The sequence below is a fragment of the Microtus oregoni genome, unplaced genomic scaffold (genome assembly GCF_018167655.1).
Source record: "Microtus oregoni isolate MIOR12 unplaced genomic scaffold, Mior012 000005F_ref0000423, whole genome shotgun sequence".
Taxonomy (NCBI): Eukaryota; Metazoa; Chordata; class Mammalia; order Rodentia; family Cricetidae; genus Microtus; species Microtus oregoni.
Genome location: NW_024543064.1, coordinates 65,738,568 through 65,757,002, shown reverse-complemented (window position 1 = coordinate 65,757,002; position 18,435 = coordinate 65,738,568). Strand labels below are relative to the sequence as shown.

At 38.5% G+C, this 18,435-nt stretch overlaps 1 protein-coding gene across 12 annotated transcripts in view; it reads right to left on the bottom strand.

The window, feature by feature from the left end:
* Mpdz (multiple PDZ domain crumbs cell polarity complex component) overlaps window positions 1-18,435 on the bottom strand; it is a 155,553-nt gene that overhangs the window by 84,445 nt on the left and 52,673 nt on the right. For all 12 annotated transcript variants that reach the window (XM_041651581.1, XM_041651580.1, XM_041651586.1 and 9 more), the window contains 9 exons: window positions 18,112-18,325; window positions 17,232-17,360; window positions 15,406-15,615; window positions 12,786-12,900; window positions 12,399-12,487; window positions 6,119-6,302; window positions 4,704-4,775; window positions 1,707-1,813; window positions 723-869 (listed from right to left, as the gene is read on the bottom strand). In XM_041651581.1, the coding sequence (XP_041507515.1) occupies window positions 723-869; window positions 1,707-1,813; window positions 4,704-4,775; window positions 6,119-6,302; window positions 12,399-12,487; window positions 12,786-12,900; window positions 15,406-15,615; window positions 17,232-17,360; window positions 18,112-18,325 (1,267 nt within the window). The remainder of the gene's footprint in view (window positions 1-722; window positions 870-1,706; window positions 1,814-4,703; window positions 4,776-6,118; window positions 6,303-12,398; window positions 12,488-12,785; window positions 12,901-15,405; window positions 15,616-17,231; window positions 17,361-18,111; window positions 18,326-18,435) is intronic.

Genomic DNA, 18,435 nt, shown 5'->3' with positions numbered 1-18,435 from the left:
CCATGGATATAAACTCACTATGGTGATGCCTATGGTTCTGCCGTGTTCAGAACTGCAGTTAGAGTGGTGTGAGTACCAGCTAACAGGGTCTGCACTCACGTTTAGAGTCTCGCTATAACTGGAGCTCCTCAAGCACTCAGGACAAAACCCTTAGCTTCCCCTAGGTGTGATGGAAGAGAGGATAACAATATTCCCAAGGATGCAGAATAAAAAATGATAAAGAATTGGTATTTAATAGGTTTACTAAAAAGAAATGGTGTAGATAGTATGCAAACATGCTTTTAAAATTAAGAACAAAAATTTTCCAAACATTTTTTTTATTTTTGCATATAAAAAAACACTGACAGATTGCAGAGAAACAAATACCAGTGGGTAGCTAGTGAGCGACATGAACTGAGTGGGGACAGAAAGGACACGCTCATTGTTTGTCCCTATTGTCTGTGGAAGCACACGAAAGTGCTGCCTATTCTAAGAAATGAGTACAAATTATAAATTGTCATAGAAGGTTTCATAGTCTTTGGAAGCTAAACCATCATAGAACACAATACAACAAACACCACCAAGATAGAATATATGGAACTGGCTCTGTAGTTCAGGGCACACACAGCTCTGGCTTTTCTGCTTTGGGTTGGATTTAAGATCTAAGTATTTGTCATCATTTAATTCTCCAGCAGCCTTTTCCATCTTGTGTCTGTAGAAAAAACGAAACCCAAGATCCTCACTTCCAATAGCTCATCTCCACTGAAGAGCTTCCCACTGTGTCCTACAGGGCCTTCTGGCAGAACAGACCGGATGAAGTGATGGCCCACTGTTGCTTCCAGACTTATCCCCAATCCACTGTTCTCACTGAACTTGCTCACATGAGCCACCTGAAATGAGAGAAACCATCACAACTCTAGTACTCTTCTGAGTTTCTCTCTACTCGTGTAAATATTTTAAGTTCACACACACACACACACACAAAATACTCAAATTTCTCACAACTGCTTCAAAAATCTTATTGTAAGCTGCACATTATTTGAGAGTTGCCAGTGATAAATACCATTAGACATTAGTCTAATAATTTCACAGACCACCAAAGATTAGAAGGTGACTATCCAGCCACAAGCACCCAGGACCATTTCAGTGCCTACTGAAAATATAGTAGGAAATGGGTAGAATGCGGGTAATAAATGGGACACAGGCAAAAACTGCTGTAGACCCGAGCACAGCTGACAGCCTAAACAGCTATCATGGGGTTCCATGTGTCACTCCCCACAAACAAATAGATTTACCAAACGAGACCTTTCATATCGTAAAGGTAGTTGGTGAAAGGTCAGTATCAGAGTGAAATCACCTGACTCTGAACCATGATGCCGGACAACCATCTTCTTAGCCCTGAAAACCTAATTTAAGAGTTCACTTACTCTAAGGAACTGCCAAGTCCTCATTGATGTTACCAGCCCTCTTTATGATTATGTTAACGCTGCCAAGTGCACAGCCAGCAAGGAGAAGGCAGAGGTGCTCCCATTAACCTGAGTATGGACTTCAATGACGTGGCTTGTAAACCTTGTATTTTGCTTCCTTAGCTACCATTACAGCCTTGAAGAGTTCTAGAAACTTGATCTCCCTCTTGCATTCATCCCAATGATTATCTTATTTTCACTACGAATTTCATGGTCACACACAGGCACAAGTCAGGAAATATGAAGAGCAAGCTAACCTACCACTATTTCATAATTAATTCCCATAATTCTCTGCCACTTCGCCAGCAGGGCAGCCTCTTGCTGCACATCTTCCGCTTTTTCCAGCTCAGTTGACAGCAATGGATACCCTGAAACAGTCAAAGTATTGAAGCTATTACCAGCACCCAAAACTCACCTTCTACACCTTTGGGAAGGAAGGAAAACCTTTGTCTTTTGCCTTGTCAGACTTGTTAGTCAATGCATGGGTTCCTCATAGTTAACCGAATTTTAATGATCAAACTTAGACTAATGCTTGTATATGTAACACCTTTTAAATTTTGGACTTTCCATTAAAGTCTCCATATATTATCTAAAATTCACTAAAATGACAGTGTTTCGGCTGCTCTGAGACACACAAGCTTATCTACTGGTTATATTTAGTGATTTCACAGTAAAAAGTGTTTTCAGAGGAAAGGCAGCTATGATATTACCTCCCAAACAATATAAATTAATAATATACAACGCCATGAATACCAGGAGAGCATGAAATAGTAAGAGAATGAAATAATGAAAAGCTGAGAATGTGTATTAAGACCAATGCCTGTAGTCAGAATCCCACCAATTAGCCAAAAGGAAAGGAAGGCATCAAGCAAGTGATGTCAGTAATTCCCAGTGCAGAGCGTGCAGCTGAAAGCTAGTGGTTAAAGGAACACCTCCATCGGTCTCTGTTTCTGGAAGAGTTCCTCAGTGGAGCCCCAGGTCCAGCCCTACGGCAGTCTAACATCACTCAGCCTTTACGCAAAATGGCTTTCTTTTGAAAAACCTCCAAGCCGGGCGATGGTGGCGCACGCCTTTAATCCCAGCACTCGGGAGGCAGAAGCAGGCGGATCTCTGTGAGTTCGAGACCAGCCTGGTCTACAGAGCTAGTTCCAGGACAGGCTCCAAAGCCACAGAGAAACCCTGTCTCGAAAAACCAAAAAAAAAAAAAAAAAAAAAAAAAAAAAAAAAAAAAGAAAAACCTCCATTCTCTCGCAGTCTCTAAATGAACTTAAGGAATATTCCAAAATTCAGATTTCTACCAGTTGCCTTCTCTCTCATGGGATCTTCAGGTTCGTCATGTTTTAGTTAATATTATAATTTTGTCTGGAGAAAATGGACAAAGTTGGTAACTATTTTTAAAGTCTTCAGGACAGAAAGTAGTCCATTCATGTGCAAGGTCCTACGTTCAATCTCTAGCTTACAAAACGAAGCAAAACAGGACTGAAACTATCTCTGTGGATAAGAGTTTTCTCTTCAAAATAAAATTAGGTGCAGGAGGGGTAACAATCAGCAGTAAGTAGGCCTGATTAAGAAAATTTTAAACCTAATTCTAGGAGCAGAGGCAATGCTGAAGTCCCCAGTTCACCTTAAATCATTCCTTTGCATTCCCACAGCTCAATAAGAACATAATACAGGATTCTAGTGGGCTGTGGGGAACCAGATGACACTGCTGAGGTTCGTATTCATCCGGCCAACCCAAGGCCATGCCCTTCCAGCCTTCCACCTCTGCCTAGACTACACTCCAGAAATGTAAACATACAAACAAAAAGTCACAGAGCCCTGTTCTCCAACCTTGGTGGACAGTCAAGTGACCATCCTGCACAGAGAGTCACCTTTCTGCAGAAGGGCCGTGGCATCCCACCCTGTCAGGATGGACAGAGTAGCTACATCAGAACCACTTCCAGACTTCTGCTTTATTATCATTAGTTTTTAATAATTCAAGAACTCTTGATTTCAAGTCTGGAGATGCCAACCACCAACTACCCTTCCACATACATATGCAAATTTCTCATTAGCTGCCTGTTCCATAGCAAGACAGATGATTCTGAATCTTTAACATAACCCCTCGTGCCCATCTTCATTTCCTATTACAAGTCATGGTCTAAGTATTTTTATCCTTTCCCCCACTCTTGATATTCACTTTAGCCTAAGTATTTTCTTTACTAATTAGTGTAAAAATGGCAGAATGTAATTAATATGTATGAACACTACACATTTTCTTTCCTGGATAGCGTTACATACACAAAACACTTTAAATAATAAAAATAAACTAGAAGTTTCAGCAGAGGAAGAAATGCAATTATGATAACACAGAGACAGTGAAGACGTTTCTGGGGACCTGCTGACCAGCAGAATCCACACAACCACAGAGGAAGGGTTTTCCATTTGCTCAGTGGCTGTTAAGTTACCAAATACCCAAAAACAGGGATGGGGAAAAGAAGCAGGAGGCACATGGCACAAAAAGAGGGCAGATCTGGTGTGAAATACGTTAAAAACAAGGGATCCTAGTAAATCTACAGTGAGGGGAATTCTTAGATAGGCTTAGAAATTCTCTGTAGAACTGCTTTCAAGCCAAGTCCCCAACATTACACTTGCAACTCCTGAAAAACTAAAATGTAAACATCAGCCTCCTCAAATGGACAGTTCCACGCAGAAGTGGTAGGATGTGCCTCAAATTTGGCACTTAGGAGCCTGAGGACAGATCATGAGTTCAAGGCCAGCGGGGGTACATAGAAAGCGCCTGCCTCAGAAAAGAATCATCACAACAAAAAGCAATTATTTTCATTCCTTAAAACCTCAGAGTCTCCATGTCTGTTTTTAAATAACTTATATTTTACTACTGTTTCACAATTGGGTAGAAACACATCAACACTCAGTTAAAACTACACATATTATCAATTGAAGCCTCAAGAGTGGCTCTGGTGCATGCACATGCATGTGTGTACACGCGTGTGTGTATGTATGCACATACCCGCACACACACAACTGTCAAAGACCAGACTAATTCAGAAAATTAACCAACTATAAGTTAATTATTTTTATCTAAGAAAGCGGTTAGTCCTATTGATAAATACAGATTTGTAAACATCGTTTTTCCTGAGATGATAGTACCATATTTCTAATGGTTTGGTTACTCACTGACTGTTGTAAAGGCTTAAGTTCTTTGCAATCATCCTCTCTAAACCACAATTAACACAGAAGACTGGATCTAAGTGTTACCTTCTTCTTCAATTGGCAATATGCTGGTATTTTGCCTCAAAGATAAAGACTCTTCATCTGTTTCATAATTTTCTTAAAGATAAAAACATTTGAATAGATTAATCAATAATAATAAATTAATATCCATGAGATAATAAAAGCATTTGAATTTTTCTAACCCCACATTGTTTGAATCACTGATTGGGGTCAATTTTAAAGCGACAAACTCTGCAGTAAGCATAGGTACTTACCATCAACCTGTAAGAGGGCTGGGGCTTTCCTAAAACCGGCCTGCCCATCTCCTAGGAATGCATTACACAGTACATGGTGCAAAACCAACAAGTCCAACAGTGCTGCAAACAATGGCTTTCCACTCAACAGCCCCGTGTAGGGGATTATTTCAATAATTTGTATGGGTACTCATGGACCTCACCTTATAGGTGACATATGTGTTTGAATTTGTGAGCTTGTGTGTAGGTGTCTGTCTTCATGTATGTTCAGATGCATGTGTACAGGCCTGTGGAGGCCAGAGACTAACTTTAGATGCCTTTCTTCAGGAGCTCTCCACCAATGCTTTTGGGACAGGGTCTTTCACCAGGACCTGGAATTTGCCAAGTAGGCTAGGCTGGCTGGCTAAAGATTCCCAGGGATTCCCAGAGTCTTTTCCCTCCAGTGTTGGGATTATAAACACGCGACCACACCCAGCTTTTATTGAGTCTGGGGTGGAACGCAGGTTCTCTGACTTGAGTAGTAGTAACTCTACCAGCAGACACATCTCTAAAACCCAGTAAATGGCATTTCTAGAATTCAATTTGAGAATTTAAGGAGATTATGTGTAATTAGTTATCAGTGTTTCAAATAAAAATTCAAGCATGGGATGGAGATTACTCAGTTGGTACAGTTTGAGGACTTGAGTTTGAATCCCCAGAACCCATGTAAAACTATGTACAGTAAAATGGGTCTCTAATTTGTTCCTATGGTGAAATGAGAGGTGAAAAGAGGAGATTCGCCAGAAGCTTGTGGGCCAGCTAGCTCAGCCATACACAGCAGTAAATAACAAAGAGAACCTGTCTCAAACAAGGTAGGGAGAAAAGACTGGCGTCTGAGGCTGTCCTCTGACTTCCATATATGGCATGTGTGTGTGCACACACACCATGTATACCCACCCACGCACTTTCTAAAAGCATCAAACAAAACTGCACCCTTGTAGAGACAACCTTGATGACACCCCAATTAATGTAGAGGCAGGAAGGTAGAAAAGTTTTTTTCTGCAGCTGAGAAATGGTAGTGGGGGTAACTGGCAGAGATGGATGTCTAATGCACAAATCCACAGTTGCAGCTAATACCAAAAACAGTTTTCTGTATAATTTACTTAAGAGTTAGAAGAAAATACTAAAATAACGCAAAAGTCTGAGGACCAGGTCCTTTGGCATTACCTTTGCTGACAGTGGCATCACCAGGTGGTACAACCACGTCTTTTGAGGTGTCTTCTCTTGATGTGAGTTCTGCTTCCTGTCTTGCACCCTTCCTCATTAGTGTCAGACGCACTGTCTGTCCTGTGTGACGTAACACCTCTACTGCTTGCTGATTGGTGAAACCTTGAAGGTTGGTGCCATCTACCTGTGATAATAGGACACATTAAAAATCAAGAGCACCAATTTTTCTATGAATTTTTATCACTCTTTCTAAAAAAAGTTTCACTAATTAAAAAAACTTACATGAATGATTCTATACAAATATGTATGGAAAATGTATTTGCTTTTCTTTTCAAAACTTCATAAATTGAATTTAAAATGTATCCATTGCCCAAATGTCACAGAATAATACCAGCAAAAACAAAACAAAAACACTATAATGGAATAGATCTTAAACTATACTCCAGTTTTGATTCTTAATACTCGCACGTAGAACATGGAATGAAGACACCTACTTTCCCAGAGCTCCAGAGCATGGTACTCTGCACTGGGACACATGGAAACTAGTGTTATTACTAATAGAGTGAAAAGGTAATAAACAAGAAATCCCAAGGCTCCATGGAAATAAACAATTAACAGCCAGACTATACCTAAGCCTGAGCCAGCTAAACACCAATTGAGAAACTTCCTTTAACTCTGTCCACTCCTGCCTGCAGGAGAGCTATGGGGTCGGGCCTGACTCAGTGAGACCACACACAGGAGAATAGCAGAAGTAGGCACAGAGGCAAACTGCCTCTAGTCATGAAAGGAGCACATCCACCATCATGTTAGCATGGATACAGGCTCCACAATTAGCGGGGGAAATTATAAAGAAAACACCAATCACACAGTGGAGAAAACCGGCTTCCTTAGATACTCTATGTAGCTTTCCAAGTCATCCTCCAACAACCGGTATCTACTAACAGAGATGGAGAATCTATTTCTATTACAGGGTATTAAAGGCACATTTGCCATTTCTCAATATCAATCATAATTCTATTATTGATTTCAACTATGAGTCACTTTACCTAACAGGAATCCTGATTTTATCTGTTGATTAGCTAACATTTTGAGAGAAAGAGTCCCTTTATCAAATAATTGTTACACAGAATGCCAGAATAGAAGAAGGTTTAGGGTCAAATCACTTCTGCTTTCCTGACCCTGTACTGCACACAGCTTAACACTAGGGGTCCACAGACTACAATCTGTAAAGGAAGAGCAAAATAGTTTAAAATTATAAAATAAATGCTTCCTCAAAATAGTAAATGATTTCTTAATCTTCTCGGCACCTCAATAAATACAAATTAAAAATAGACTGTTGCTTCAATACTTGTTGTCAAAACAAAACCAGAACAAATAAAGACTATAGTTGTAAAAATCCAACTAGGAAGACAGGAAATATTACCAATTGTGGGAAGACCACAAGAGGGCGACACTTAGCACTAACTGAACACATGGTCAAGAGTGCTGCCCAGTGCTTACCAAGGTTAAGGCACTTCGAAATTTGAAAATGTTGCTAATAGTAAAATTAGAATATGGGTGATAGTGAAATAATCTTATTAAGAGAAATAGAAGACAGGGAAAGTAGACCTCCCCTCTATAAGTACATGTCTTTATCACCTTCCTTGGCTAATAGGAAATAATCTCTGAGGATCACTCACATAAGAATAAAGACAGTGACAACGGGGAGGCAAGTTTCTTTGAGAATTAAAAGTTTATAATAAATCTACTCCCTCAGTAAACATTTCTCTAAAATATACTAATGCAGCAAGTCCTATACCAGGTACTTTGAAGGTCTAATGTTTTCTTAAGGGAAATATAAGGGACATTATATTCTGTCCTAGGGTAATATAACTGAATCAAAAAGCTTGCTAAAAGACAGCACCAGTGAATATCCAAAAGGACTGAGAAAAACCCATGAGCCTTAATTTTACACAAAGAAGCTACAGGCAAATTAAGAAAGCTGGGTACCGATGAGGTGGCTCTCCCCAGAGAAGAGCATACCAACTGGCTGCCCAGTACTTATTGGCCAGTCCTGAAAACATACATACAAGTAATATTGTACAGACTGAACAGATTATATTTAGAAATATTCACACACACATACACACACACACACACACACACACATATGCAGTAACAATTAAAAATTAAGAGGAATGAATGTGAAAGAGAATAGAGAGGGGTATATGGGAGGGTTTGGAGAAAGGAAAGTCAAAGGAGAACTAATATAATTAAATTATAATTAAAAATTTTTAAAAGTTTGCTAAATAGGGCCGGGTGGTGGTGGCACACGCCTTTAATCCCAGCACTCGGGAGGCAGAGGCAGGCAGATCTCTGTGAGTTCGATGCCAGCCTGGTCTACAAGAGCTAGTTCCAGGACAGGAACCAAAAGCTACAGAGAAACCCTATCTCGAAAACCAAAAAAAAAAAAAAAAAAAAAAAAAAAGTTTGCTAAATGGATAAACACAGAGCTATAAATGGCTAAGATCTAGCCATTTCTTAATTCCATTCCTTAAATATATACACAAAAAACGTGAAAACGTATCCTCATAGAACTTTGTATGAAAACGTTCACAGCATCCTTAACTCTCCCAGCCAACAAAGGAAAACACCTCTCATGGCTGAACTAATAGGTAAAAGTGGAGAATCTACCCACAGTGAAACATTACCTAATAATGAAAGGAGGTGGAAATTAACTCTGTAACATAGAAAAGGCAAGTCTACAGAGACAGAAGTAGACCCCAGACTGCACAAGCCTAAAAAGATAGGGGAAGCAAGAAGTAAGGAATACAGTAATGAAAATATTCTATAACCAATTGCAATGCTGAATGTCCAACATTGGAAGTATATAAACAGACACTTAATTATACATTTAAAGGTATAAATTAAAGAATATATAAATTACTTATAATGCTAACTTGAAACACTGTCTAGTGAATTGATATAGATATTTGAAGGAATAAAAATGCAAACTTTTAACTCACCATTATTGTGCTGGATAGATTTCAGTCAACTCATTAAAAATTATAGTCATCTGAGAGGAGGAAAGCTCATTTAAGAAAATTCCTCAATAAAATGGGGCAGGAGGCAAATCTATAGAGCATTTCCTAAGGATTAAAGAGGAAGGACCCAACCATTTCTGGGCTGGTTCACAGTTCAATAAGAAAGCAGGCTAAGCAAGCCATGAGGAGCAAGACAATAAGCAGCACCCATCCATGGCCTCTGCATCAGCTCCTACCTCCAGGTTCCTGCTGTCTGACATACTGACTTCCTTCAGTGATATTAAACCAAGTACACCTTTTCCTCCTCTGTTGGAAAATGGTCCAAGAATGGAGTCATGTGGGGAAAATTCTGAGTGCTTATGAGAACACACCAAGACAAGGGTCTCGTGATTTCAGTTTCATCACGACATGGAATTGTCCTTGGAATGTGCCTTTGTGCTCTGCTAGGGTGCAGCAGACAGGCGTTTACTTCAGATACTCACTATTGCTTGCTGCTGTCATTCAATTAAATGTTTAAACTGTTACATGCCTCAATGGAAAAACATGTTTTTGACACAGGTGGATTGTCCTTGTGATTGTATCCAGCTTGAACTCACAAGAGCTTTACTCAAGGGACCTCTCTTAACTCTCACAGTATAAGCTGTCTGATGTTTTGAATAATGCTGGCTATTGCATGAGACTTTAATCCACCTCATTTACAGGCTCCATTCTCCCAAGTCCCACTGCTTTTAGAGTGGTAAACATTCCCCCATTGCTTTTAGTCATGGTGTTTCATCAGGAGCAATGGTAATGCTAACTAGGACAATTGTACAGGGATTCACATTGTCTATCATCTCTCCCTTACTCACAAAATAAAAAGTGTACAGTGGTTCATTTCCATTCATGGTGAGATAGAAACATACCGAGGAAGCCTTCAGCTAATATCCAAATGAGTAGGAAGCTCAACTTGATCTTTCAATTGAACATAAAGAAGTAAACGGATACTGTTAAGAATTCATAGTGTTGACACCAGGAAAACTCTAAGAGATATGCTGTAGACTTTCCAAGGGCAGAAGTAATAGTCTTTATTCTTTTTACCCTAAATGTGATAGAAAATATGTAACAAAGAACCCTACTAATTTCGCATCTTCTTACCATCCAGTTCTTAGTGTTAAATGTTTTCAGACTGGTTTATCAAAGCTCTCAAGGTTTTTTTAGTTTTGTTTTGTTTTGTTTTTGTTTTGTTTTCAACATGTAGAGGAGTCACTGCCATGCTGAGTGACAACTTCCAAACACCTGACTCTACTCCACAAACCCAAGCCCCTCTCCCCATTCTCTGACATGTTTGGGTCATGTCAGTGGGGTCACACATTTGTCTTTTTACAACTTGTTAGTACATCTTCAATACTGATCAATGTTGCAGTGTGTGACAGAATTTCTTTCTTTAGCAGGTCAATCAAAAAGCAAACCATGACATCTGCATACTAAATTCTGTTTGTCCAGTTGTCACCCAACAGTATTGAGCTGCTCCTTGGCATGTACTATGTATAAACCACTGCTGTGAGTAAGGACTCTTTCATCTTAACTTGGCTTGTTCTGATTATTAAGATTCCAAGGGAATAACAGATGTAATTAATGATAAAATAAAAAACCAGTATTCTCCACCAAGGTCTTCAAAATGATAGTAAAATAAACACTGGCAAAGAGAAAGATATTATAATTACAGAAAATTAGATAGAAGAGATGAACAAATAGGTTTCCTTGCCCTGGGTCATCTCACGGTCTTCAGTTTTTCACTGTGGACTTGAAATCCTTGAAGGAATCATATCCTCTACAGGTTTCCTTAGTGTATTTAACCCAAAATAATTTCTGGAGCAAAGAGCAACTTGAAGAACCCTGTATTCACTGAACAATAGGTGAGATTTTTTTCTTAACTACCTAAAAGAGCCACATACTTAAAACACACATTACTACAATAGCATAATGACCAGATTAAAGATGTCTGGATTCATTTCTCTCTCTCCGATGCATTTACGGAACTGGAAGGAGCCTATCTAGTTGACTTTGTCATACTGCAAGGTTAAAAATGTACAGACCTGAGATTTAGGTCCAGTTATAGTAAACATGAGTCTTCCTTCAGAATACTTCCACAAAAAAGTACTATATATAGTTAGTGTAACAAATTCATTATGATCATAATTCAAAAACATAAGAAAAATTACATAAGAAACAAATTTCCATTTAGACTTTGGAAAAATAAAGCTTCTATAAAATGTTCCATTTAATTTGAAAATAATAAAATAGGCAATTATAATGACAGTCTCAAGCCACTAAAGCTCGATTAAATTAATGAATCTGGGGTTATGGAGATGGTTCATCAGGTAAAATGATTGCTGTCCAACCACAAGGACCTATGTTGGGATCACAATCCCTACGTGAACAGATGAGTGTGGTAGTACAGGTATATAACCCTAGTGCTAAAAGTTGGAAATAGCAAGCTCACTAGAGATCAGCCAGTCTAGCAAATCGGTGACCATATCTCAAAAATAAGGCATAGATGGATAAAAGGAAACACCCAGTGTCAACTTCTGGCCTTTGTATATGCAAACACAGGCAGACAGACATACTTACATACATGTATAAAACAGAAATACAAACACACAAAAATCAATGTCAATAAATTTAGAATTTTACAAAGTAAATTCAGCATATTTGGCACACAGGTTATGGGTAAATTTAGTTACAAATATGAAGACCTGACTTGCAGATCCCCAGGATCCCCAAAATCCAGGCATGGCAGTTTAGTCTTTAACCTCAAAAAGGAGGAGGCAAAGATAGGCAGATCTAAAGAAACTCACCTGTCAGCTAGTCTGGCTAACTGATGAGCTCCAGGCTCAGTGAGAAATACTGTCCCAAAGAACAAACAAACAAACACAGAAAGCTATAGAGGAAGACATCCAACACTGACCTCTGGCCTTTGGCACTCACGGCCAAATGAGCACATATGCACACAAACATCCAATTGCATGCATACTACACTCACAACTACATACATAGATACATAAGGAATTATTTCTTCATTTTAAAATTTTATTTTTATTCACATGTATGTGTGTGGGTGTAGTTTTAGGTTGCCCAACACAAGTGCTAGGAACCAAACTCAAGTTCTCTGAAAAAATAATAGATGTTCTTGCCCAAAAAAACCATCTCTCCAATCCCAGAGAACATAATTCTTAATCATGAAAATAGCAAAAACCAGTATTAAACATGTAACTTACTGCTATAATTTGGTCTCCAATTTGGATTCTCCCATCATGCTCCACAGCACTGCTTTTTGTAATGCTCTTCACAAAGATCCCTGAAGGCTCTAAGATTAGAAATAAGTAATTTTTCACTATTTAAAAAGCACAAAGAACAGCCACCTTCTACCTTTCAAATGAAAATCTTAATTATGAATAAGTATCTAGTAACAAGCCACAAAAGCATCTAGTACAAAGAATAAGGCAATTGTTCAGCCTGTTGTATCAGAGTCACCATTACCAAATTCATTCTAAGAAAGCTGTCAACTACTATTCACCAAAGGAAACCATTTAATGACTGAAAATCTCACAAGACAGATATTAGGCAACTGCGATATTCAGAAAATATTTAAGGTTTAATATTACCTAATTTTTTATCTCCAATATAACCGGCAATGGTAATTCCTAATCCTTGGACATTTTTAGTGAGTTCCACCTCGAACATCTCACTTTCTTCACTTTTTTGAGTAGACGCATCAACCTAAAATAGTATTAAGAAATAACTCTTTAGATAAAGCAACACATAAGAAAAATAAGGCAGAATTTAAAAAGTCAAAGATGCAATTCGGGATTAATCTGAACTAAGATATTACTAACTGTGCTAGAGAATTGGCCCTTCACATGCAGAAAATATAGACTGCATGGTTTTGTTCAGAAAAGAATGCAGAGAAGAAAGCTGGACCTCCCCTTCTTGGACAAACTACTGTACACATAAAATGTTAAAGATTAAATAGATTCTTGTTATTAAAGCATTTTCATACATAGATCATCATCATTTCTGAAGAACTTGGGATGTTTAAAGTTCAAAGAAGTCATGTTTTGAATAAACATAAAAAAGTTAAGATCTGGAGCTGTCACTTAGTCTTTCTGGACAGCCACCTACCAAGAAGAATAAGGACCAGCTGCCATTTATGGAGCAGTTTCATTGTAAGACATTCCACATGTCTTTGTTTCTTATTCCTCCTAACTATCTAGAATTGCCCACGTCACTTGTAAGCCAGTGAGACAGGTCTAATTGTATCGACTTTTCCCTGAGGAAAGCAGCATATATGCATTTCCTAGGACAAAGAGATAATATCTGGAGATGTGGAATTCAAATCCCAACAGTTTGGCTGCAGGGTTCCTGTCTGTAAATGACATACAGCGTGTAAGACTGTACAATGTAGAGCCACAGCCTCCACAGAGAGCTTCTACTCTTACCAACTATTTGTAGTTGAGTCTAGCACCATGAATATTAGTGACTCTCCCACAGCCATGGTATAAATAGGCTGATGACTTATTTATAAAAGAATTTAATGGCACCAAGAAAGTTTATTATATCACTCTTTAGTTTTCACAGAATTGATGATATTCATAAAGAAAGTGTGCCTCTCTACACTGGCATATTGGCATCTTCTTGCTCTAGGATGGTAGCTGAAAAGGGCTTACTCACGCCTGAGCCTTCCGTATCATGTACTTAATGCAGTTATTAATTGTATGTTGAATTAAAGGGCAAATATCCCTAAATAAAGCATTAGTGAACTGGCACGTGCTACCAATAAGCCATTGGTCCCATCCATTGGTGTGATATCAGCAGGCTCTCCAATAAACCCTAGAAAAATCAAGGCAATGGGCTTTACCAGGCACGCAGGTTGGTGCTGGCTTATAACATTTTCTGACTTCCTTTAAACAGTTATCTCACTGATGGTCCACCTAAATGAAGTATAATTTTGCAAGGAAAGTTGGACTCGTTTTTTTTTTCCATTGCACATAATTATCTGTGCAAACTTAGCAAAAGTTTAAAGTTTAGATAATTACAAGAAAATGACAGGATGAAATCTGCTTCAATTGAAACAAATGTGTTTTCTATTTTTAATAAGTTATTCGAGTGCTATTTTAGAGGGTGGCAATTTGACTATCGAATGGTTTTAAACGGGGCACAAGCTTCAGAAATGATGATATGCAGAGAATAGACAGTGTCCTAAGCTTTCATTACATCAAGTAGTTTTCGGTATTGCATTCATTTATATATTGCTGAATAAAATGTTTTGTTTTCCACAAAAGAATGCCATTTGAACACTTTCATAAACAAGCTTGCTTTCTTCTTTCTCTCTGTAAAAAATAGCAACCGAATCTTGTCTAAAAACAACAGACTCATGGAAAATTCGAGTGTTCTAATAAAGTTTTTAAAGGGCTATGGAAGTTATTAGTTTATTAAAAAATAAGAATTTATAACCAGTGGTTAGAGCAATTTCAATGAAAGAAAACATGGATATTTTACATCTATGGGAAATGTATACAGGACCGGCATGTGCCAGAAAAATAATTATCTAGAAAAGGGTAGAATTTGTTTCTAAAACATTTAAGACATTTCTGGATGGACTTTTTTTTTTAATCCACTGTAGTCTTATGTCCTGTAAACCTCTAACTTACAAGAGTTTTGAAATTTTCCAATTTTTTTCATATCAAACTTAAGATAAAACAAGACACAACACCAGTGACTCATGCTCCTGTACCATGCCAGAGCACACTGCTGCTGTTCTAACCAACTACCCAACATGACAACCTCACGTCACAAGACTGGTAACAGCTCATATTCAGTAAAATGATGACACAGAGGTTCTTTAGCCTCATTCACTCCTACACTCCAAGCTCCCAGTCCCCAACTTCCACTTTCTAAAGAAAAATTGTTGAAAGGCCATGATTAGCATGATGACCCAGTTTACAACAAGGCTTCTAGTTAAGACAAAGAGACAGGCTCAAATACAGGCATGCTTAAGAAAAGCACCCTAAAATTTCATAAGTGCTTCAAAATACTATCCGTATACAGGACAGTGTGAAATTATCACATAGAAGCTTTAAGCAAGCTACTGTCGATAAATAAAGCATTAGTATCTCTACACATGCTCTCTGTTCGAGTCTGTTAATGCTTACATACAGCATCAGTGAGTTTAATTTCTGCATGCTATTTTTTTAGACCGTATAGTCACTGTTTCCAGCTACTTACACGCATCTCTGATGTAGAAACTGGGGAAGAGGAGAGGGTGATGCCCAATGAGGAGGGTGCTGTGGTTTCTTCTACAGCACCTCTAGCAATCATCAGCTTAACTCTATTTCCGCACTGCCTGAGGACCTGTGCTACTTGCTCACTGCTCATGCCTGCCAGGTCGGTGTCCCCAATTTTTAGAATGTGGTCTCCACTACATAATCGCCCATGCTGAATAAAAAAAAAAAAAAAAGAGTTCAAACAATTAAGGTATTGTGAAAATAACTGCACTAAAAATTCTAAATGACCTAGAGACAATATGAAAATGACAATAGTAAGGCATTGGTCAATCACATGGAATTTAATGTGTAGTTGTACACACATTAATTGTCTTCTGAATCACTCTGGCACCATTCAAGATTGTGACAGCAAATGAAACTCGAATAGTTTGTTAAATCAATAGCTAGTATGATTTTTTTTTCAGTTTTATTTCTAGTTAAGAACTCACAAGGAAAAAAGATGACTGATTTTTTTTTTGTTTTAAAGATCAAGAAGAGCCGGGCGGTGGTGGCGCACGCCTTTAATCCCAGCACTCGGGAGGCAGAGGCAGGCGGATCTCTGTGAGTTCGAGACCAGCCTGGTCTACAAGAGCTAGTTCCAGGACAGGCTCCAAAACCACAGAGAAACCCTGTCTCGAAAAACAAAAAAAAAAAAAATAATAAAATAAAATAAAAATAAAGATCAAGAAGAAAATATCATTAAGCATAGATGAAGTATGAAATCACTATGACAACACAGCTCATATTAATTAGATTGTGAAACAAAACACAAGACAGTACTGGAATGCTCCTACAGTTCCTGTCTGGCATTCCAATTATAAATACTAAAGAACGCATTTGTAGCAAACACCCTAGTGAAAGGAAAACTCAGATGAGAGATATGAACAGAATCTGAAAGACTCTGAAATGACAGGCTACTCTGCACTGTCCAGCGCAGGTTACTAGTGTCAGGTGGCTGAGGGACACCAAGAATGTGGCCAGTTCAAGTAAGGATTAACCTTGTAATTTAACTTTATTTTAGTATATTTAAATGTGAATGTATTTGTATTTTGTGTGTCCTAAGGAAAATATATAAATGGTGTTATCCCTTCTCTCTTGAGCATATGAAGTTCATTTGCTATTGCTAGATGTTGGTTAACACTTTAATGTCATGCTACTGTTAATAGCATGATTTAAAGAGTTGCTGTTTAACTAGGCTTCATTCATGAATATCTGGTGAACTCAGCTTCCCAACTTAAGTTCAAATCTATGAGTGAAAACCATAGCTTTATAAGTCTGTAAAGTTGAAATATTAAACACAGGTAATAAATATGTTGAACAATTTCCCAAGCATAATAAAGGGCACATTTCATAAGCCAAGCAAAAAATGAACTGTTTGTCCTATACAAAGATGAAACCAGGGACCCAGCACTAAAGGGGCAAGATAGGCTGGTTTTAACTCAACAACAGTGTACTTTTTTACATAGTGTGCTTTATAAGCAGCTGCTAGGTTTACAAATAAACAACTATCAAACAAAGGGTAGATGTTTCTACAGGAACTGGAACCATCAGCCTAGTTCAGCCCCTGGGTTTTCAGGGTGTTTAGTGCATTGCCCATAACTGTATTTTAAGTAAGATCCATGTCCATTTTCAAGAATTCTCTTCCAAGTCTCAGAGGATATTTGAAGGTCACTTCTATGAAATGAAAGATTTATAGTTGATCGAGTTTTCCTTCTTTTAACAGACGATCTAAATGATGAAGCCACACATGCGTGAACAGAAAAATACCTATGTATCACAGGAGCTCACCTGGTCAGCCACTCCTCCAGGCAGAATGGTCTTGACTATCACACCAGTTGCCTTTCCCCCAATAATACCAAATCCCAGGCCTGAGCCGTCGTTCACCAGCTCTATAGTTTCCACATGCTGCCAGTGAACCTAGAACAAGAGCGTTGGGTGAGTTCACTGGCGTTAAATACTGAGGTCATACAGAATCGTGGGTGCTAACCAAGTCCAGCTTTTCATTTAGTATTCTTCCCTTTCAAAAGACCATTACCACTATTGATATGATTCTTCCTATAGTTATCAAGATATCATTACAGTGACTTAATTAACCCACAAAAAACAGGTATTGATTCTGTAGAAGATTTGTAAAACTTCCTTGTAAAGAAACGTCTAGCACAACAGCTGCACTAGATTAGGAGAATCCTCTGCCTAATCATGCCTTGAGGCAAGATGCTAATTTGTATAAGTTTATACCATCACTGACAGCTAACTATAACCACATGAGGTATGGTGGCACATACCTTAAAGCATGCAAGGATGCAGGCACATGCACACACACACGCACACAGAAGGAAGGAAGGGAGGGAGGGGAGGAAAGAAAAGGAAAATAAAACAAATCAAATTAAAGGTTTTTCTCTGCTTACAGGTAAAGAAAATTTTATTAAGAGACTCCATTCTGTATGAATGCTGTCAAACAATCAAACTTTGCAAAATAAAGGTTGTTTAGAAATTCCAAACTTAATCATATTTCAGAAATAAATATCCCAAGTAGGAATATATTTTAAAAAGTAAAAACCTAAGAACTGAAAGCAAGCAAAGCTCTGAGGCATAAAGAAATGACAGGCATTGGAAAGTGATCAGAACTGAAAAGGACCAGTGCTGCATTTTGTTCCTGTCTACTCACTGGATTCGAGTGGGCTGAAACTGTGCTGGCTGCAGATGGAGAGCGGGAAATTTGGGGGCTGGAGACCTGGGGCAAGGCGCCTCGGGCAACAACCAGCTGCACAGAGTCCTTGGCCTTCTGCAGGATGCTAATAGCCTGCTGGTGTGTGATTGTATGGTCCAGGACCTGGCCATTGATGGCAAGGATCTGGTCTGTCTCCTTCAGTCTGCCATCTCTATCAAGGAAGGAAATGAAGTAAGGAAAGATGTGAATATTCTCAAGAAAATGACAGTTCCTGTGACCTAAGAGTTCAGGTACCTGTAATCCTAATGTAGAACATACATA